Raw genomic sequence first — 22,807 nt, 5'->3', positions numbered from 1 at the left:
CACAAGCAGGGGGGATGGGAAGAGGGAGAAGCAGGCTTTCCGCAGAGCAGGGAGCCCGATGTGGGGCTTGATCCCAGGACCCTGGGATCATGACCTGAGCCGAAAGCAGACACTTAATGACTGAGCCACCCAGGTGCCCCAATGATTTGGGTATTTTTGAAAGTATCTCTAAGATTTTTTCTTAGGAAGGTGCCAAATTTATTATATATTTCATATTTGTACTTAAAGTAAAAGTCATTTCTAGTGGATATTTGGGTAATGTTACTGATATAAACTATTTTTTAAAAATATTTTTTATGATTTTTTATTTTTTTAAGTATAGAGATTACTTAACTCACAACCCTGAGATCAAGAGTCACATGCTTCACCAACTAAGCCAGCCAGGTACCCCTGATTTAAACTACTTGATCTGTCAAAGAATTGTAGAGCTTTGATTTAGGCTATGCCTTGATTAAGATTTTTTAAAACTTTTCTTCACCTCAAAGATTTATGAAATAAATTTAATGTTTATGACTAGATTATAACAAAATATTAACCAAAGCATACTGCACCAGTAGATGCTGCACCAGTAGAGTTTTTACCCATGTTAGTTAATTTAATTCTCTGAATTCTATGTGATTGTATTAGAAAAAAGTCCCTGTTTTACAGGTGTGGTATCCAAGATTAGAGAAGTTAATAAGGACTTGGTCAGATAGGGTCACACCGCTGATAAGTTGTAGAGCCAGGATTTATACCTATTTATCTGTCTAGCTCTAAGAATATTTCCTCTTTTTTTTTTTTTTTTTACATTTTATTATGTTATGTTAGTCACCATACAATACATCATTGGTTTTTGATGTGGTGATCCACGATCCATTGTTTTCGTATAACACCCAGTGCTCCATGCTCCATGCAGTACGTGCCCTCCTCAATACCCATCACCAGGCTAACCCATCCCCCCTCCCCCCTCCCCTCTAAAACACTCAGATTGTTTCTCAGAGTCCATAGTCTCTCATGGTTCATCTCCCTCTCCATTTCCCCCCCCATTTTTCCCTTCCTTCTCCTAATATCCTCCATGCTATTCCTTATGTTCCACAAATAAGTGAAACCATATGATAATTGACTTTCTCTGCTTGACTTATTTCACTTAGCATAATCTCCTCCAGTCCCATCCATGTTGATGTAAAAGTTGGGTATTCATCCTTTCTGACGGCTGAGTAATATTCCATTGTATATATGGACACATCTTCTTTATCCATTCATCTGTTGAATGGCATCTCGGCTCTTTCCACAGTTTGGCTATTGCGGACATTGCTGCTATGAACATTGGGGTGCATATGGCCCTTCTTTTCACTACATCTGTGTCTTTGGGGTAAATACCCAGTAGTGCAATTGCTGGGTCATAGGGTAGCTCTATTTTTAAATTTTTGAGGCACCTCCACACTGTTTTCCAAAGTGGCTGTACCAACTTGCATTTCCACCAACAGTGGGAGGGTTTTGTAAGAGGGTTCCCCTTTCTCCACAACCTCTCCAACATTTGTTGTTTCTTTCCCGATTTTGGCCATTCTAACTGGTGTAAGGTGGTATCTCAATGTGGTTTTGATTTGGATTTCCTTGATGGCTAATGATGATGAACATTTTTCATGTGTCTGTTAACCATTTGTATGTCTTCTTCAGAGGAGTGTCTTTTCATATCTTCTGCCCACTTTTTGACTTGATTATTTGTTTTTTGAGTGTTGAGTTTGAGAAGTTCTTTACAGATCTTGGATACCAGCCCTTTATCTGTAGTGTCATTTGCAAATATCTTCTCCCATTCTGTGGGTTGCCTCTTTGTTGTGTTGACTGTTTCCTTTGCTGTGCAGAAGGCTTTTATCTTGATGAAGTCCCAAAAGTTCATTTTTGCTTTTGTTTCACTAGCTTTTGGAGATGTATCTTGAAAGAAGTTGCTGTGGGCGATGTCAAAGAGGTTACTGCCTATGTTCTCCTCTAGGATTTTGATGGATTCCTGTCTCACATTGAGGTCTTTCATTCACTTTGAGTTTATCTTTGTGAATGGTGTTAGAGAATGGTCGAGTTTCATTCTTCTGCATGTGGCTGTCCAGTTTTCCCAGCACCATTTATTGAAGAGACTGTCTTTTTTCCATTGCATTTTTTTCCTGCTTTGTCAAAGATTATTTGACCATAGAGTTGAGGGTCCATACCTGGGTTCTCTATTCTGTTCCATTGGTCTGTATGTCTGTTTTTGTGCCAGTACCATGCTGTCTTGGTGATCACTGCTTTGTGATATAGCTTGAAATCGGGCAACGTGATGCCCCCAGCTTTGTTTTTCTTTTTCAACATTTCGTTGGCGATTCGGGGTCTTTTCTGATTCCATACAAATTTTAGGATTGTTTGTTCCAGCACTTTAAAAAATGTCATTGGAATTTTGATCGGGATGGCATTGAAGGTATAGTTTGCTCTGGGCAGCATAGACATTTTAACAACGTTTATTCTTCCGATCCATGAGCATGGAATTGTTTTTCCATCTTTTTGTGTCTTCTTCAATTTCTTTCATGAGTGTTTTGTAGTTCCTAGAGTATAGATCATTTACCTCTTTCGTTAGATTTATTCCGAGGTATCTTATGGTTTTTGGTGCTATTGTAAATGGAATCGTTTCTCTAATTTCTCTTTCTACAGTTGCGTTATTAGTGTATAAGAAAGCAACTGATTTCTGTGCATTGATTTTGTATCCTGCCACATTACTGAATTGCTGTATGAGTTCTAGTAATTTGGGGGTGGAGTCTTTTGTGTTTTCCACATAAAGTATCATGTTGTCTGTGAAAAGAGAGAGTTCAACTTCTTCTTTGCCAATTTGAATACCTTTTATTTCTTTTTGTTGTCTGATTGCTGTTGCTAGGACTTCTAGTACTATGTTGAACAATAGTGGCAAGAGTGTGTATTCTTGATGTGTTCCTGATCTTAAGGGAAAGGCTCTCAGCTTTTCCCCATTGAGGATGATATTCGCTGTGGGTTTTTCATAGATGGATTTTATGAACTTGAGGAATGTTCCCTCTATCCCTATACTCTGGAGAGCTTTAATCAGGAAAGGATATTGTATTTTGTCAAATGCTTTTTCTGCATCAATTGAGAGGATCATATGGTTCTTCTCCCTCCTCTTACTAATGTGTTCTATCACACTGATTGATTTGCGAATGTTGAACCACCCTTGCATCCCAGGGATAAATCCCACTTGGTTGTGGTGGATGATCCTTTCAAGATATTGTTGGATCCTATTAGCTAGGATTTTGTTGAGGATTTTGGAATCCATATTCATCAGGGATATTGGTCTGAAATTCTCCTTTTTGATGGGGTCTTTGCCTGTTTTGGGAATTAAGGTAATGCTGGCTTCATAGAATGAGTTTGGAAGTTTTCTTTCTGTTTCTATTTTTTGAAACAGCTTCAGTATCCTCTTTGAATGTTTGGTAGAATTCCCCAGTGAATCCATCAGGCCCTAGACTCTTGTTTTTGGGGAGGTTTTTGATCACTGCTTCAATCTCGTTACTGGTTATTGGCCTATTCAGGTTGTCAGTTTCTTCCTGTTTCAGTCTTGGCAGCTTATAGGTTTCCAGGAAGGCCTCCATTTCATCCAGATTGCTCAGTTTATTGGCCTATAGTTGTTGATAATAATTTCTAATAATTGTTTCTATTTCCTTGGTGTTAGTCGTGATCTCTCCCCTTTCATTCATAATTTTATTAATTTGGGTCCTTTTTCTTTTCTTTTGGATAAGTCTGGCCAGTGGTTTATCGATCTTATTAATTCTTTCAAAGAACCAACTTCTAGTTTCGTTGATCTGATCTACTGTGTTTCTGGTTTCTAATTCATTGATCTCTGCTCTAATTTTAATTATTTCTCTTCTAATGTGTGGCTTAGGCATCGTTTGTTGCTTTTTCTCTAGTTCTTTAAGGTGTAGAGTTAGTTGGTGAATTCGGGATTTTTCTATTTTTTTGAGTGAGGCTTGGATGGCTATGTATTTCCCCCTTAGGACCGCCTTTGCAGTATCCCATAGGTTTTGGACCGATGTGTTTTCATTCTCATTGATTTCCATGAATTGTTTAAGTTCTTCTTTGATTTCCTGGTTGAACCAAACATTCTTGAGCAGAGTGGTCTTTAGCTTCCAAGTGTTTGAATTTCTGCCAAATTTTTTCTTGTGATTGAGTTCCAGTTTTAGAGCATTGTGGTCTGAGAATATGCAGGGAATAATCTCAGTCTTTTGGTATTGGTTGAGACCTGATTTGTGACCCAGTAATATGGTCTATTCTGGAGAAAGTTCCATGTGCGCTCGAGAAGAATGAGTATTCTGTTGTTTTAGGGTGGAACGTTCTGTAAATATCTATGAGGTCCATCTGGTCCAATGTATCATTCAAAGCTCTTGTTTCCTTGTTGATTTTTTGCTTAGATGATCTGTCCATTGCTGAGAGTGGAGTATTGAGGTCTCCTACAATTAACGTATTGTTATCAATATGACTTTATTTTGGTTAACAGTTGGCTTATGTAGATGGCTGCTCCCATGTTGGGGGCATAGATATTTACAATTGTTAGATCTTCTTGTTGGATAGACCCTTTAAAAATGATATAGTGTCCTTCTGTGTCTCTAATTACAGACTTTAGTTTAAAATCTAATTTGTTTGATATAAGAATTGCTACCCCAGCTTTCTTTTGAGGTCTGTTGCCATGGAAGATGGATCTCCATCCCTTCACTTTCAGTCTGGATGTATCTTTAGGTTCAAAATGAGTCTCTTGTAGACAGCATATGGATGGGTCCTGTCTTTTTATCCAGTCTGCAACCCTGTGCCGTTTTATGGGAGCGTTTAGGCCATTCACGATAGGAATGATTATTGAAAGATATGAATTAATTGTCATCGTTGCCTGTGAAGACGTTGTTTCTATAGATTGTCCCTATAAATTTCTGTTGTATATCACTCTTGGGGTCTTTCTCCTTTTATAGAACCCCCCTTAATATTTCTTGCAGGGCTGGCTTAGTGGTCACATATTCTTTCAGTTTCTGCCGGTCGTGGAAGCTCTGCATCTCTCCATCCATTCTAAATTACAGCCTTGCCAGATAAAGTATTCTTGGCTGCATATTCTTCTCATTTAGTACCCTGAATATGTCTTGCCAGGCCTTTCTGGCTTGCCAGGTGTCTCTGGATAGGTCTGACATTATTCTGATGTTCCTCCCTCTGTACGTAAGGAATCTCTTCCCCCTAACTGCCCTTAAGGTGGTTTCCTTGGTTCTAAGATTTGCAAGTTTTACTATTACATGCTGGGGTGTTGGCCTGTTTTCCTTGATCTTAGGAGGGGTCCTCTCTGCCTCTAGGACTCAAATTTTGTTTCATTCCCCAGATTAGGGAAGTTCTCAGCTACGATTTGCTCAAATACATCTTCTAGTCCTCTCTCTTTCTCCACTCCCTCTGGGATTCCAATTATTCTGACATTGGAACACTTCATGGTGTCACTTATTTCTCTGATTCTATTTTCATGGATTCTGAGTTGTTTTTCCCTGGCCTCCTCTTTTCCCTTTTTATCTATTATATTGTCTTCCAGGTCGCTTATTCGCTCTTCTGCCTCAGTTACCCTAGCTGTTAGATTATCTAGATTGGATTGGATCTCATTGATAGCATTTTTAAGTTCTGCCAATTCACCTTTCATTTCTGCCCTTAGAGACTCTATGTTGCCATTAATTGATTTCTCCATTCTAGCCATTGTCTTCACGATTGCTAGCCTGAATTCCATCTCCGACATCTTGGTTATATCTGCATCCATTTGTAAATCTGCAGCGTAAGTCATAATCTCTGAGTCTTTTCTATTTCGGGGGCTCCTCCTCCTAGTCATTCTGTTGATGGGTGTTCGAGGGAATGTATAGAGTCCAAATTATTGACCAGAACCCAAGCAAGATGCACCTGTTTTCTTGGGACCTTAGGGTTGCTGGCCTCTTGTTTTCCCAGCCTGTCTTCTGTGGGAGGGGCCTGCCGCGCCGTTACTCAGGCAACCCTGTTTGGGCGGAGTTGCCCTGCCCCCATGTGGCGGGGGATGGGCTCAGCCAGAATCAGTCTTTGGGGCTTTTGTTCTCTGGCGGCTTTCCCTGGGGGCTTTCCGCGTCTCTTCCGCGAGTCAGAGCAGAAGAGACCCTTTCCAATCCTCTGCCTCAGAGCAGAGAGACCACAGTCTGTTCTTCAGTGAGCTCTCCAGGCCACACCATCTCCGTTTCTGTCCGTGTGGCTGCAGCAGCCTAGGTTGTGCGCCCCTCTGCAGCGCTCCCAGTCCTGCCTCCAGGTGGGGGCACATCTCTGCCCTTTGTGCTTCTAAAACCGCGAGCAGCTCCCAGTTCGCGGGCGTGTGTGTCCCCACTGCTCTGGGTTTCTGACCTGGGGGCTGCCCTAAAGTCCTTTCCCCGCTGCTACCGGTCTGCGAGTCTGTGCCCCGTCCGCAGCTGCAAGGCTGTCACTCACCGTCGGTGTAGGATCCCCATGGCCAGGCACCCTCCCACTGCTGTTTATTCTCTGATATCTGCCCGCAGAATCATGGCTCTCCACTTCGTACCTCAAAACCAACCGCCTGTGATATTCTGTTTGTAGAGATCCAGATCTTCTTACATCTCAGGCTGGTTTCGTGGGTGCTCAGAGTGGTCTGGTAGATATCCAGCTCAATTCCGGGGACCAGTTGAAATAGGGTCCCCTACTCCTCCGCCATCTTTCCCCCCTCAGAATCTTTCCTCTTGATGATGTTTTAGTGCCTGTCATATACACAGTAATGTTTGATAATGCATCAGTTTCAAAGTTCATCATTCCTTCTAAACCTTCATATTTGTTGTACATTTTATAATTTTTAGTATTTATAAAGATATAATTTGTATATGGATAATTTTAAAATTAAAATTAAATCATATGTAAGGAAAATAAAAGAATTCAGCTGAAACTGATTTTAATATATGATGGTTAAGCATAGGAATAATCTCTGATGTACATACAGTTAGCTAACAAATGTTCTAACAAAACAGCATATAAACTATTCAAAAGGAACAATTTATTTGTTCACAAAAGATTTCTTGACTTTTAAACACTAGAATTCGGCCATCATTAAGTCTTATGTTATCGAAGACTGCATTGCCTGTATCTTTAAGAGGTGTCCTGAAAGATACTAGTGGTCATGCTAATAGTATCTTACTTTATATATACTAGCAGTTCCAAGTCATAACTTTATGTTTCAGTGGTATATGTTATTCTTCCAAAGTAATATATTGGCAGCAAGTAGGAGAGGAACATAATTAATGGGTAACGTAAGAGTTGTCAAGAGACATATCAAATGCAACAAACATGTTTGGTTTCCAGAAACCATAAATGGAAAAAGTGAACTGTATGAATTGTGACCTATTTATAAATAGGTCCGATGTATTTCAGCAAATTTTTCTACCATCTGCTGTTTTGGGAGTGAATCCTTGTTTGTTTTCTGCTTTATTGTGAGACCTAGCCATTGAGATCTGGTAGCTAAAAACTTGCCTCTAAAATCAGTGTTTCATTCTGAATCACAAACTCTGCTCTGTGTAAGTAGTTAAAGAAAAGGATTTGATAAGGGACATCTAATTTAGGAGTCCTGGTAATATTAGTGCGAAAGAGTATTTTTTCAGAAAGGTTGACCTTATTATGTAACCATCCAGGAGAAAGAGCTGAAGTAGGTAGGAGGTTGTGCTGTTGAAGGATCAGACACTTAAGGAACCCAAGCTTAAGGCTGTTCGCTGTAGAAAGGCAGCTTTCTCAGATGCTTGGTAAATGGAAGGGATAAAGTAATAAGGAACAGGGAGGCAACAAGTTATAGAATTTTGTTGTTATTTTTTAAGATTTTAATTGGGGTGAATGAGTGAAGATTATGTATGTACATATGTATGTATGTATATATTCCCAAAGATTCCTATTAGAGCCTGATGTGGGCTATTATAATACCAGAGGGAAATCTTTCACTTTGGCCAGAAAAAAAAAAAAAAAAAAAAGTCCCACAAACTGTTAAAATTCACGCAGTGTTTGTGTAACATTTATACAGGACTTCCATGCTACCGGCACAAACAATGAGGCTCCTTTAGTGGAGTAAATCAAGTGTTTATCTTGTTTGCTTCATCAGTGAAGATTTGATTTTATGTATTATATAGTATTTTACTTCAAGATGATGATATTGTTGGTGGTCATGGCAAAAGCCAGCTTATGTTTTCTCACCACCCCTTTTGTTATTTAATATTCTAATTATTACCTAAAGTGAAGTTTCTGGATATAGCTGGGTGGATAGGTGTAATACCTATTGAATTCAGAGATTTGGGTAATAGAAATCAGTGCTCTTTACCAATATGACTCTATTCCAGTACTCGCTGCAGTGGGTAACTTAGACCAGTGTGTCTCAAAGTTCAATAGGCATACTGGGGAACTTTTTAAATTGCAGCTTCTGGTTTAGTAGGTCTGGGGTGCAGGTGGAAGTCTGCATTTCTTTCTTCTTATTCTTTTTTTTTTTAATATTTGTTTATTTATTTGAGAGAGAGAGGGAGAGAGGCAGCAGGGGGAAGGGTAGAGGGAGAGGGAGGAGAGAAGCAGACCCCCAGCTGGGCGCAGACTCTGGTGCTTGGCTCAGTCTCAGGACCCTGAGATCAGGACCTGAGCTGAAATCAGGCGTTGGAAGATTAACCAACCGAGCCACCCAGGCACCCCAGGAAGTCTGCATTTCTAGTAGGTTTTGAGGTGATGCAGATGCTATTGGTCCATGAGTCATAGTTTAAGTAGTAAGGATGTAGACGTTAGTAAATATGACAGACTCAATTTTTGAGTCCAGTCTGAATATTTGTACAGTCCTTGCTTATTTTATTTTATTTTTTGAACCCATAATTTATACCTTGCTTATTTTAATGAGAGGTACAGAATTTTAACCTAAACTTTAATGATGTAAATTTTTATTAATTTGGATTCTTGTACATAAAAGACATGGAGATATTGAAATGGAAGTAACTTGTTTTTCTTATATTATTGAAAATGAATTTATAATGTCAGTCACTAGCAATATAATTTATAACATATATATAATGGATAATTAACTGTGAGAAATAGGCCAAAAATGTCAATTAGTGAAATGTCAATTGTAATATAAAATAGTTATCTTAAAAATAATCTGAGGAACCATTTTTTTTAATCTAGGAAATAACATCAAGATTTATAATGAATGAGCTAGCAGGAAAGAATCCTTTCATAATGCACGTCATAGAACAGCACCCACAGGTCAGGAACATAATCTCTCAGGGAAGAAAATGCGCAATATGTGGAAAGTGCTTTTTAACCATATGGCTGGAATGTGTTGAATTTGTTCCTCCACCAAAGGTAAAAGGTGCTTTTTGTGTGAATAGAGCCTAAGACCTTCTCTTATTCTTTGTCCTTATCTAAATCAACCGGTACTAACTAGATTTTTGTCTGAGAATTGACTTCTATGATAGTATAATGTTTTTTATTGAGCTTTATTGAGATATAATTGACACATAACATCGTGTAAGGTTTTATGGTATTAAGGTTTACATAAGACATGTTGATTTGATACATTTATAAATTGCAAAATGATTACCACCATAGTTATTTCTTTTTTTGTGGTGAGAACACCTAAAATCTACTAAATTAGCAACATTCGAGTATATGAAACAGATTATTAACTGTACTTACCATACTGTGCATTAGATCCCTAGACTTGTTTAATCTTATAACTTGAAGTTTGTACCCTTTGACCAATATCTCCCCATTTTTCCCACCCCAACCAACCACCACTTTACTACTTTACTATATCTCTGAGTTGGTCCTTTTTTTAGATATTATAAGTGATATATAAGTGATATTATATTTTAAGTGTTATTATAAAGTATTTGTCTTTCTCTGTCTGACTTACTTCACTTAGCATAATGCCCTCAAGATCCATCCAAGTTGTAACAAATAGCAGGATTTCCTTTCTCATGGCTAAATAATATTCCTGTGTATGTGTGTGTGTGTGTATCTCACATCTTTTTTATCCATTCATCCACTGACAGACACTTAGGCTGTTTCCATGTCTTTACTACTCACTATTATGAGTAGTGATGCAATGAATACAAGAGAACTGATATCTCTATGAGATAACTGATTTCAGTTTCTTTAGATATATACTCAGAAGTGGGATTGCTGGATCATATGATAGTTTTATTTTTAGGTTTTGAAGAACATGCATACTGTTTTTCATAGTGGCTGTACTAATTTGTACTCCCACCAATAGTGCACTAGAATTCTTTTTTTTCCCATATTCTTGCCAATACTTATCTCTTGTCGTTTTAATGATAGCTATTGTAATTGGTGAAGTGATATCTCATTGTGGTTTCGATTTGCATTTCCTTGATGATTAGTGATGTTGAGCACCTTTTCATGTACCTGTTGACCATTTGTATGTCTTCTTTAAAAAAAATGTCTATTCAGTTCCTGTGCCCATTTTGTAATTAGGTTATTAATTTTTGGTCTGTTGAGTTATATGAGTTCTTTATATATTTTGGATATTAACCCTTTATTAGATATATAACTTATAAATATCTCCTCTCCTTTTGTAGGTTGCCTTTTCATTTCACTGAGTTTCTTTTGCTAAAAAGCTTCAGAAGCTTTTTAGTTTGGTGTAGTCCCACTTATTTTTTTTCCTTTTGTTGTGTTTTTGGTGTCATATCCGGGAAATCACTGCCAAGACCAAGGTAAAAAGGTTTTTCCCTTAGTTTTTTCCTTGGAGTTTTACAGTTTCAGTTCTTTTTTTTTTTAAGATTTTATTTATTTATTTGACAGAGAGAGACACAGCAAGAGAGGGAACACAAGCAGGGGGAGTGGGAGAGGGAGAAGCAGGCTTCCCGCGGAGCAGGGAGCCCGATGTGGGGCTCGATCCCAGGACCCTTGGGATCATGACCTGAGCCAAAGGCAGATGCTTAACAACTGAGCCACCCAGGCACCCCTACAGTTTGAATTCATAAATTTAAATCTTTCATCCATTTTGAGTTTACTTTTATGAGTGGTGTAAGATAGGGGTCCAATTTCATTCTTCTACATGTAATTGTCCAGTTTTTCCAACAGTGTTGAAGACACTATCCCTTCTCCATTGAGTATTCTTGCTTGCTTGTCAATTAGTTGGCCATATATGTGAGGGTTTATTTCTGGGATCTAGATTGTGTTCCCTTGGCCTAAGTATCTGTTTTTATGCTGGTACTGTACTGTTTTGATTACTATAAGCTTTGTAATATAGTTTGAAATCAGAAAGTGTGATGCATCCAGCTTTGTTCTTTTTGGGGGGATTCCATTGGCCATTTGGCATCTTTTGTGGTTTCATACAAATTTTAGGATTGTTGTTTTTCTATTTCTGTGAAAAATGTCATTGGAATTTTGATAGGGATTACATTAAATTTATAGATGGGTAATATGGATATTTTGACAACATTAATTCTTCTGATCAATGAACATAGGATATCTTCCCATTTGTTTGTGCCTTCAGTTTCTTTAATCAAAGTCTTATTGTTTTCAGTGTAGAGAACTTTCACCTCGGTTACATTTAGTCCTAAGAACTTTGTTTTTGATGTGCTGGTGAATGAAATTGCTTCTTTTATTTCTTTTTCAGATGTTTTGTTGGTGGTGTACAGAACATGACTGTTTTTTGTATGTTGACTTTACTGAATTTATTGATTAGTGCTAGAAGGTTTTTGGAGGAGTCTTTAGGATTTCTTCTACATAATACCATAGCATCTGCAAACAAAGACAGTTTTACTGTTTTCTATTAGGGTACCTTTTATTTCATTTTCTAGCCTGACTGCTCTGGCTAGGATTTTCAGTACTCTGTTGAACAGGAGTGGTAAGAATATAGAGAGCTTAGCACAGTGCTTGGTACATATTTTATTTCTGAGAAAGGCTGATGAATCACAAGATCTGGATTTGAAACCAGCTCTTCCATTCTACTAGGTTATTAATATATTATATCAAATGTATCTTAGAGAAAAATCTGGCAGAACTGCTGCCAATGAGGGCTAATATCAAGGTAAAATAATGGTTGAAGTGAAATTTAAAAGTCAAAACGAGCTGGACATGAAATACCAAGAGAAGAGAAAGATCATCAGTGGAAAAATGAAAATAGAAATGTATGTTGATTCTCAAGATGGGAGTAAATCTGTAATCTTGGTTGCTTATGTAACCTATCTGTGAATTGTTCACACTACCATCTGGAATTGATTGTTACATTCAAGAGATGTTTAATGAGTATAACACATGCGATATTACTTGGTAAAAGTTTTCAAAACACTCTGCTTTTCACTGGTCATGACACGAACACCTTGGAGAAGTTGCCATTTTTCATTTTTTTCCCAATGAACATCTTTCAGTCTTTCTTGAGGAGAATGTTCTTGCTCTAATAGATTTTTTCTTAAAGTCATCTGATAAGCTGCTAGTCTCATTTCAAGTAGAGAAGTCACAACCTAATGATAGTAACTGCATCCAACACTTATTTGGTACTGTGTCTCATGTCATGCTAAGCATGTTGCCTTGGCATCCCTCCGTTAATGTGCAAAATAACCTCATGACACCAGTGATAAATCCAAGTTCAGAGGAGCAAAATACTTTGGCTCAGTTCACAAAGCTGCTGAATAGAGGCTATGCGGAGGGAACCCATGTATGTGATTCCTTGCTCTTAACCAGACATGGTGGACCATCTTTCCTATGCTTTTCAACCCAGTTATTTCTCATTTGCTTCAACTGAATTTAAGGCATTCATGTTAAAGAGACTTATTCTGTCATTATTTATCTACTCAAACTCATGAATTTTTTTCCTAGTACTTTACCAAGGGCTGGGAATATAGAGCTCCAGCCTCCCAGGAACTTAGACGTTCCAAGGAGAAGTGGTATAAGAAGGTGACTGGAATCTAACAAATTAGGCTTGATGACCAGCCCTGCCACTTAACCACCTGTGTCATCTTAATTTACCTTTGGGGCTAAACTCCCATTTGTAAAATTGCAATAATAATAATAGTACATATCTCACAGGGCTGAGATGAAGTACTTCATAGATGGTGCTTAGCATAGTAGGTGCTTCATAAAGGTAGTGCATAATAGATACTTAATAGGATAGATTTAAAAAAAATTAAGGCCTTCAGACAAGAAAGAATTATTACATTCTTATGTAAGTACAGTGATGGAGGAGTGCACAGGGTGGTGCTATAACAAAAACAATGAATCGTGGATCACTACATCAAAAACTAATGATGTATGGTGACTAACATAACATAATAAAATAAAATAAAGAAGTCATTTCATTTAAATGGGAACATTCTCTCTCTATCCCTGGGGCCTAGCACAGTGATCATTCTTGGTGCTTGAATACATAATACATGTTAACATTATTTTAATAAGCATTGCTTGTAAATGTGCTTTGAGTGATAGGAAGGTATTAGAATAAAGTACCAGTGGGCAGGCATTTTTGGTAAGGGAACTGCCTGTGCAAAGTAACATTGTGCAAGTAAATTATGCAATGAGTGCCAGAAACTCGCAGAGATGGGAGATGAGGTTAGAGAGAGAAGCAGGTGTGAGATCAGGATGGCTCTTGGGTGTGAAGTTTGAACTGAATTTTGAAAGCTACTCTCTTGGTTTGTTACAGTTTGTTACAGCTGCCATCACAAAGTGCCACAGACTGAGTGGCTTCAACAACAGAAATTTATTTTCTCACATTCCTGGAGGTTAGAAGTACGAGACCAAGGCATCAGAAGCCTTCGTTTCTTTTGTGGCTTCCCGCCTTGGCTCATAGATGATCATCTTCTCTGTGTGTTCACATAGTCTTCTCTTTGTACATGTCTGTGTCCAAATTTCCTCTTCTCATAAGCGCATGGTCATCTTGAATTAGGGCCCACCATAATGACCTCATTTTAACATAATTACGCCTTAAAGACCCTATTTCCAAATAGAGTCACATTTGGAAGTACTGGGGGTTAAGATTTTAACATACGAATTTGTGGGGGACATGTTTCAGCCCATAACACCTACTTAGAGTTGTTGAAGCAGTGGAGTAGCCAGATGAGATTATTTATTTATTTATTTTTTGCAAGATACTCGAAGCCAGGGGAATGAAGATTGCTCAAGGAGACTTATATGGTGAGGTGAGAAGGTCAGAAGGACAGAACCCTTGAGGATGATAATACCATACTATCAAAGGGGTGAACAATAGCAGGAGTCAGTAAAGGGGAATGAGAAAATATCAGGGAGGCAGTGAGGGCCAAAATCAGGTAGTGCGAGCACAGATTTTCTAGCTATAAAACACAGATGTGTGAGAAAGAGGATTTTCTTACTCTTTCTTCTGCTGAACTTATCTTCCATTTGGGCCCTCATTCTACTGGAAAACTTATTTTAGTTAATTCCAAGTTTATGTGGTAATTTTAGGAAGTTTTTGGTCATTTAAGATATAATTTTGATCATTCAGGATTTCCTTCTCCTCCCTTTCTTCCTGTATTATCCAACTTTTGGAGCTCTTGAGTACTGTCCCATGTGGTCATCCTCTGAAGGGTATGGTCATCCTGTCAAGACCTCAGATGTGGTTGTATCTTCATGACGATGTCTGCTGAGTTGCCCACTATCATTGACTTCTGCTTATTTCTTCTGTGCCCTGTCCCTTCTAGTTCTGACCTTGGAGTCTCTGTCCTGCTGGTCCTTTCCTACCACAGTATTCTCTGGGTGAGATAATTTGGCTGTTCCCTTACTCTACTATGGGCTCAAGCATGAGTTGATTAAAGGTTCCAAGTTGAGAGATTCAGAGCTGAGGAGAAAAAACTGGGCTGGAAAATTGGGAGAGGAAGATTGTATCCTTTGTGTCATTAAATGGGAAGCAGATGGCCTCTATCAGAAACCAAATGGGAACACAGAAGTGAAGTCTACAAGTCTTAACTAATCTCCATGAAATGTATAGGGTAAAGGTAGAAGAGCAATAAGATGTTCCCTAGAGGGTGAGGAAGGCTTGAGGAAAGATTTTGAGGATGGGGAAATATGTGCATGATTGTAGGCTGTGGAAAGGGCTAGTAAAAGGTGGAACTTAAAATTAGTCTGTGTTGTGTGCTAATTAGGAAGGGCTTAGTGTTTTGATTATATACTGCCTACTTTAAGGAATTAATAGTGCTAGAATTTGGTTACCACATGATGAGCCTCATCTTTTCCATCACCTTAAGGGATTGAGTAAGCTAAAAAGAGCAGATATGAAAGTTTTTAAACAACTAGAAAATGGGGGCGATGCCTGGGTGGCTCAGTTGTTAAGTGTCTGCCTTTAGCTCAGGTCATGATCTCAGGGTCCTGGGATCAAGCCCCACATCAGGCTCCCTGCTCAGTGGGGAGCCTGCTTCTCCCTCTCACTCCCCCTGCTTGTGTTCCCTCTCTTGCTGTGTCTCTCTCGGTCAAATAAATAAAATCTTAAAAAAAAACCAACTAGAAAATGGATAGTGGTGGTAGTTTCCCACTTAAGTATGATTTGTATGTGTTTGTTTCCTTCAGTTACCTTTAGTGGGTGCTTACTATGTGCAAGGTACTGTGCTTGTCTCTTAGGATCCAAAGATGAATAAGACAGTCCATGCCGTTGAGGAAATCACATACTGTTTATTAAAATACATTGTTATAAGCATTGTAATAAGGTGTTATATACTCACACTATGACATCACAGACAGAGCAAGCAACTACTTAGGTGTCCCTGTCTGTTCAGGCTACTATAATGAAATACCACAGACTGAGTGGCTTATAAATGACAGAAATTTATATCTTACAGTTCTGGAGGCTAGAAGTCAGAGGTCAAGGTGCCAGCATGGTTGGTTGAGGGCCCTCTTTTGGATCACATATTTCTTGTTGTATTCTCAAGTGTTGGAAGATGCTAGAGGTGTCTCTTCTAAAGGCACTGATCCCAATCATGAGGACTCTGTCCTCCTGATCTAATCACCTCCCAAAGGCCTCATCTCCTAAAATCATGACATTAGTTATGAGGACTAATGCATGAATTTTGGAAGGACACAGGAGGCTTAAGGGAAACTTTGCTGAGGAAGTGTTATTTGAGTAACATGAAGTCACAGTGTTCATATTAACTTTATGACTTGTTTTTCATTGCCTCCATTTAGAGGTGAAGCAACTAAAGAAGATAAGCAGCTTGTTCATCTTAAGTTTCAAATCTTTGAAGTAACAGGACTTGAGTTAATGCCTCCTGATACCCCCTTTAGGTCTCTTTTTGTTGTACTTCTATAGCATATACATTTTTATTTTGAACCATAAAAGAAAGTGCAAATAAATTCATTGATTGATGGTTGTATAATTATTCACAACAGCTGCCTTCCTTATTTGAAGGAAAGGTGGAAGAGAGATGAGGCTTTTCCTCTATTGACTCATGGAGTGGAACATAGAACCACTGATATTCAGGCCAGATGAAGGGAAGAATTTTCCTACGGGATTTTACACAGATGCATACACACATGCACTCATGCATGTTAACATTGGTCATTACTGAAGAAACAATAAGGATGGAAGAAAGAATAGGAGAATAAAGAGATTTGGTATCTACATACTTTCATTTTAAAAATTAAAAGGGAGGGGCACCTGGGTGGCTCAGCTGGTTAAGCGTCTGCCTTCTGCCTTCGGCTCAGGTCATGATCTCAGGGTCCTGGGATTAAGCCCTGCATCGGGCACCCTGCTCAGTGGGGAGCCTGCTTCTCCCTCTGCTGCTCCCCCCAACTCATGTTCTCTCTCGCACAAATAAATAAATAAAATCTTTAAAAAAATTGAAAGGGTGATAAGAATACCTTTTTATCAACTAAGTATGTCTGAGTGCATTATAAAAACAGCAACAGAATGGCATAAGAATATAGCATGGGTTAAAAACATAATGGTTAAAAAAATAAACCAGAGACCTAGCAAATGGCAGAAAATATTCAGTTATTGGAGAAAGACATGATCCCTCACGTTGAAAAAGCACATTGGGTGCCAAGCAGAATAAAAAAGAACAAATCCATCTCTAGACACATTTTGGTAAAATTGCATTATGCCAAAGAGGAGCCATTAAGAGCTAAAGGTAAATTTTTTTAAAGATAAATTTTTAATAAAATAGATCATCTACAAAGAAATGACAGTGGACTGAGAGCAGATGCCAGGAAAAAAATGGTATAATATTTTCAAGCACTAAGAGAAAATAACTCAAAATCTAGAATTCTATGCCTAGATAAGTCGATAGGCAAAAGACATTGGAGTATCAGGAAATTGTGAGAAGAAAAAATTTGAAAAGGAAAATTGTTTTGCTTTGAAACAACCACTGATCCTAACTTTATTAAAATAATTGAAAAAATTAAACAAGTAACTTTAGTAAGTTTGTGACAGTGAAAAAAGTATGTAACAATGGAATTAGAATAAGTGTATAGTATGAAATTATAAATTATGCCAAATAAATTTAAGGATATTTAAAAATTGGATAGATTGGGATATATATTACCAGGTACTTGCCAATTGAAACATCTTATTTTAGTGGGGTTGTTTAGTTCCCTGTTTCTAGAATGAAAATGTGCACAGAATATGTGGGGATGATAATCAGATTAACCACGTTGGTAAACAGTTGCTTTTATATATCTTTAGGATTGTGTGTTGCCTTTCCACTTAAGTAGAAGGAGATTATACAAAAACTAGTTTGCCTAGAAGCCTTCCTTTCTATTTAAAAAAATTTATATCTTAATTATCTTTTCAGGAACGAAACTTAGAGAATGCTGACCTTTAGAGTAAATACTTGATCATGAAGGGAGAGCCCATTTGATAATGCCAACGTCTGGTTGCTTTGTTGTGCTTTACAGAATGTTCTGTCTCTGCCGGAGTTTGCCATCTGAAGGCACAGTTGAAGGGGGGAGACCCTTGATGACAAATGGGTCTTTATTCTTTACATAAAACAACTAGAAACAACCAAATATCAAATTGTAATTGCTTTTATTCAGGTGAATGTGAAATTATGTGGTACTTATGGAATAGTGAGATTGAGGACTGAAAAGTAGTTGATGAAAAGTTCCGCTCAATATCAGATATTAACCTTTACCATAATTCATCCAGATGCTTTTGTGTTTTTCCAAATGTTACAGCTCTTGCCATCTGAGTTCAGCAAGTCCTTAGCAATGATAGAATTATCAATAATTTCAGCGTAATTGATATTTCAGTATTAACTGCTAATGATATAAATCTCTGAAATAGCAACAAAGCTAATCCTTTTTAGTTACTACCAACTCGGGCCATATTTGAACTAGTAACTTAGAGGTAACCTAAATAGTCTCATAAAATCATTTCCAAACACTTGAGAGTGATCCTGGGCCCAAGATATGCATTTGATAGTTTTCATTTTGTATAGTTACGTTAGTTGAACTTAACATTTCCCCAGATACCTTTAAAATTGAAGAGTTTAGGGAGGGAACAGTTTGGAATATGAACTCTCAACCCTGTATTGAATGATGTAATGTAATTAAAACTACCCTCAGAAGAGATTAGATTGAGTAGGTTTCACTACAAATGAGTGAAAATGCTGATCTACTCTATGAAAATAAATGAAAATTTGCTACCTTAATTCCTTTTTTATGACAAGCTGCCAGTAATGAAACATAATATAAGATTACATTTAATAATTTTACTCATTACTTATAGAGCAAAATCTTACTTTGCAGTAAAAGGTTATTACTGTTTAGATACCACTGACATTCACTTATGAAACTGATCATTTCAGCCAGCCAACTGTGAAAATGAGTGTAGGTTTTAAAACATTTATGCAGTGGTTAGTCAGTTTAATGTACATTAGGCACTAAGAGGATCAGAAGGCATCACATTTCTAATTCTAAACAGTCGTGAAAGTAATATGTATTTATTCAGAAAAATTGAAATGGTATGAATGTTCTTTATTATTTTATTCAGAAAATAGCAAAACAATTATAGTATAAACGAACTCACACACTATATCTTGATTACTTCTACTCCTGTGGGAACTCATTGAATTTTCTTTTCTCTTTAGAAAACTCTCCCTTTTGTTCTTAAACTGCTGGGTAGAGTCACAATTGTATTCAATATCTATGATTGTTTTTTCTTCTAAAGAATCTCAAATTGCATTCAACTTCAGTACCTTTATCTGAAGCTGTGCATCACCAAAATGTTTGAACCTCCCACGTGAAATTCAAAGGACATTGATGATGAAGACATGGTGTTGTAGAGCAGGATCACTCTGTAGAGGAAAGAATGCTGCTTGCTTTGGTTTCTGCTCTTATCACAGTCCAAAGTGCCCTACAGGCATAATGACCATATAATGTATTACTTAAGTCAAGATGCTTTTGAGAGTGAAAGTGAACATTATTACTAAGCTGGAAAACCAGCAGGAAACCAGGACTATCCTGGGCAAATCTGAATGTGTGTCTCCCCTGCTTAAGTGGAGCAGTTAACTTTAGAGTAGTGCTCATTGCTGGCTTTTATCACTGCTGGTGTGGAGGAGTTGTCATTCTAAATGTTCATCTGAGATTTTAAAAATTATTTTCGGTCACTCTGTAAATATTTGAGATCCTGCTTTAAACAGGAAACTCTGGGAGTTAAGTATAGGGCAAATAAGTAGGGGACCTAGTTGGTCCCAAATGGTTTAAAATCTAAGAACTTTAAAGATGAAAAAGACACTAGCAATACAAACTAAATGTTAAATGAGTGGTAAGAACTTTTGTGCTTCAGATAGGAAGACGAGATCATTGTAAGTTGTCGGGCCTGGAAGGTACCCAGAAAGATGCTGTGACTTTACAAGGCCTTGATGTAGGTAGAATTATAAATTATGCCAAATAAATTTAAGGATATTTAAAAATTGGATAGATTGGGATATATATTACCAGGTACTTGCCAGAAAGATGCTGTGACTTTACAAGGCCTTGATGTAGGTAGAATTCAGATACATGGAGAAGGAAGCAGAGCGGATATTTTAGAAGAGAATGATATGGAGGAGAATGGATCTTGTTCATAGGGCAGTGAATTAAGTTGGTTCATGGAATGAGAGGAGGAGACATTATAAAAAAAAATGAGGTCAAATTCTATGAACCTGTCAAAGGACAGAATAAGGAGTTTGAACTTGATCCCATTTGGAAATGGAATCCTACTGAATGTGTGGGGACAAGCCACTGATATAAAGAAAGATGTATTTTAGAAGGAATCATTTAGCAGTACTGTGCAGGATTAACTGGAGGTTGAAGAGAAGAGAAGCTGAAGAAAAGAGACCTATTAGTGGTTGTCTAGTGTGGGTGTAAGGTGTAGCATTAGAAAATGCAAGGAAAGGAACCTTCATGGGAGGAGGAAGGTTGATGGAACCTGATTGGATAAGGGAAACTGCAGAAGGGTGTGAAGGAGAAAAACCAGAAAACTCCAGAGGGAGCTGATCTGGGAGGCAAGACCCCAACTTTTATCTCAGACATACTGAGTTTCAAGTGCTGTGCGGATAATTCAAGTGAATATATTTGGCCAGTTGGAGATAGATCAGAACAGCAAAGCAGTGTACTTCTGTACATTATCTGAAAATGTGTGCACTTTCCAACAACTGTTCATTCTTTCAGAGAGCTCTGTACATTGTTATTAAACCACAGTAAAAATCCTACTTTGGTGAAAGAAGGTGGGAGGAATACTCTGACTAACACTGAGTAAGAGTTTAGTGAACTTAGAGTCTAGTTCTGTCTCTAGCTTGAACCCTGAGACTTAAGGTAAACCACCTTCATTCTCACTGTATCTGGACTAATTTCCTCATCTGGGCAATGAAGGGATTAGAGCAAAGCCTCTTCTAGCTTCAGAGTGTCCGAGGGGCTGTCATAGTCATGCTTTTCATGGTCCTGCTAATTTGGAACATGATACCGGTATTAGTGTCCCATTGCTGATGTAACAAATTGCCATAAACTTGGTATCTTAATGAAAATTTATTATGTTCCAGTTTGGTAGGTCAGAAGTCCAACATGAGTCTCACTGAGCTAAAATCAAGGTGTCAGCAGGGCTCCATTGCTTTCTGGGGGCTCCAGGGGAGGATCCATTTTCTTGTTCTTTCCAGCTTTTAGAGGCCACTGACATTCCTTGGCTCATGGCCCCTTCCTCCATCCTCAAAGCTAACATTGGCAGATCTGTCCTTCTCACATCACATCACTTGGATCTACTCTTCTGCCTCCTTCTTCCACTTTTAACAATCCCTGTAATGAAATTGGGTCCACCTAGATAATACAGAATAATTATGGACCTCTGAAGGTCCTTATATTAATCACACCTGTAAAGTCCCTTCTGCTATGTAAGGTAACATACATATTCACAGGTTCCAGGGATTAGGACATGAACATCTTTGCTCTGCCTACTATGATACTTTTCCAAAGAAAACAGGAAACGATCTTATTCTTTTTTCTTATGCTTTATGCTTCATGTAATACTGAAACCTTATTCAAAGCTTTACTTTTACTGTAATATTAATATATATTTTGATAACTTTTTATTTCTCAGTTTAAAAGATGACAGTCATTGTCACTGATAAGGCATGTGTTGAATTTAAAAAAAAAACTCTCAATTCCACCATTCAAAAAATATAAAACTTAGTAAATACATGTTTTTAAACTTAAAGGGAAAGGGCAAAACTACTTTTTCCTAAAATAGGGAGAGGATGTAATCATATATTCCATTTGCTTTAGGAAATAATGCATTTCACTATAAATAGTAAAGGGTGAAAAATTAGACTGTAGTATATTTTCACATATTAAAGCCTTTTGCTACAAAGATACTTCAGAATAAAAGCATGCCTAATTATAGACCAATTCCTTTTCCTTTTCTATCTTCAGCTTGACAAAAAGGAACTTTCAGATGTTTCAATTTCTATCTGTAAACAACAAGCAAACCAGTAATTATCTTCCACAGAATCTTGAAGTTATGTTAATTGAGGCTTATGAAGAGAGGTCCTCTATAAGAGGGTGTGTCGTTATTCTTTTGTAACATGCTCATGTCAAATGGACAAGTGTACTGGTAGAAACCATTGTGATGATGCCACAAATGGGCATAGAAATTTAAATGGATATCAACAGGTCAGGTATTTGAGACTTTTTTTTTTCTTTATGAAAACACATTACTGCATCCAGTGACTCTAGATGGAAAAGTATGTTCCCAAGGAATTATGTTGAGTTCATTTTTTTTTTAAAGAGCAGGGAACCCGATGCGGGACTTGATCCCGGGACTCCAGGATCATGACCTGAACCGAAGGCAGTCGCTTAACCAACTGAGCCACCCAGGTGCCCCAAGTTCATTTTTCTTAGTAAAATTTCCAGCAAACAATTCAGAGTACTGAGAGATATCAGAAATAGTAATTATTAAATTATAGAATAATTATAAGCAAAGATTCATATTCAGTACAAAACTGAAACAAAACATTTTATTTTAATTAACTAGACTTTGATACCCCCAAGAAGGGGAAAGAGGGATACAGACCCTTTGCATTCCTGCCTGCAACAAGAGCCAATGCGAACCTTGCCCATATAGTTTCTTACTGACACAAGGGAAATGGCTAAAACCACAGTGGAAATAGAAAATGTCTTTTAATAGTTTCTACTGTAAACTTTTTACCTCATGGAGAAACTGGACAAAGCAAATCAGATTAACTGTATGGCCCCACTTGTCTCCTTGGTTTATGTTTGTCTTTCTATAACCTCATCCTAGTTGATGGCTCTATTCTTTGTTCTAGTTTCTTAAATAACACTAAGTGAAGTGTATTAGCATGGTTTATTT

The 22,807-nt window shown here is 37.7% G+C and overlaps 2 protein-coding genes across 3 annotated transcripts in view; both read left to right on the top strand.

The window, feature by feature from the left end:
• The window catches only part of SLC26A7 (solute carrier family 26 member 7), a 167,166-nt gene that overhangs the window by 4,129 nt on the left and 140,230 nt on the right, over nt 1-22,807 (top strand). The window lies entirely within an intron of this gene.
• Nucleotides 1-22,807, top strand: part of LRRC69 (leucine rich repeat containing 69) — a 104,708-nt gene that overhangs the window by 79,001 nt on the left and 2,900 nt on the right. For both annotated transcript variants that reach the window (XM_045896254.2, XM_045896253.2), the window contains one exon: nt 9,184-9,363. In XM_045896254.2, the coding sequence (XP_045752210.1) occupies nt 9,184-9,363 (180 nt within the window). The remainder of the gene's footprint in view (nt 1-9,183; nt 9,364-22,807) is intronic.

The sequence above is a fragment of the Mirounga angustirostris genome, unplaced genomic scaffold, assembly GCF_029215605.1.
Source record: "Mirounga angustirostris isolate CCGP_5_RB_7025 unplaced genomic scaffold, mMirAng1.0.hap1 SCAF_4, whole genome shotgun sequence".
Classification (NCBI taxonomy): Eukaryota; Metazoa; Chordata; class Mammalia; order Carnivora; family Phocidae; genus Mirounga; species Mirounga angustirostris.
Note: the sequence above shows the minus strand (reverse complement) of the source record. Positions and strands in the feature narration are given on the sequence as shown.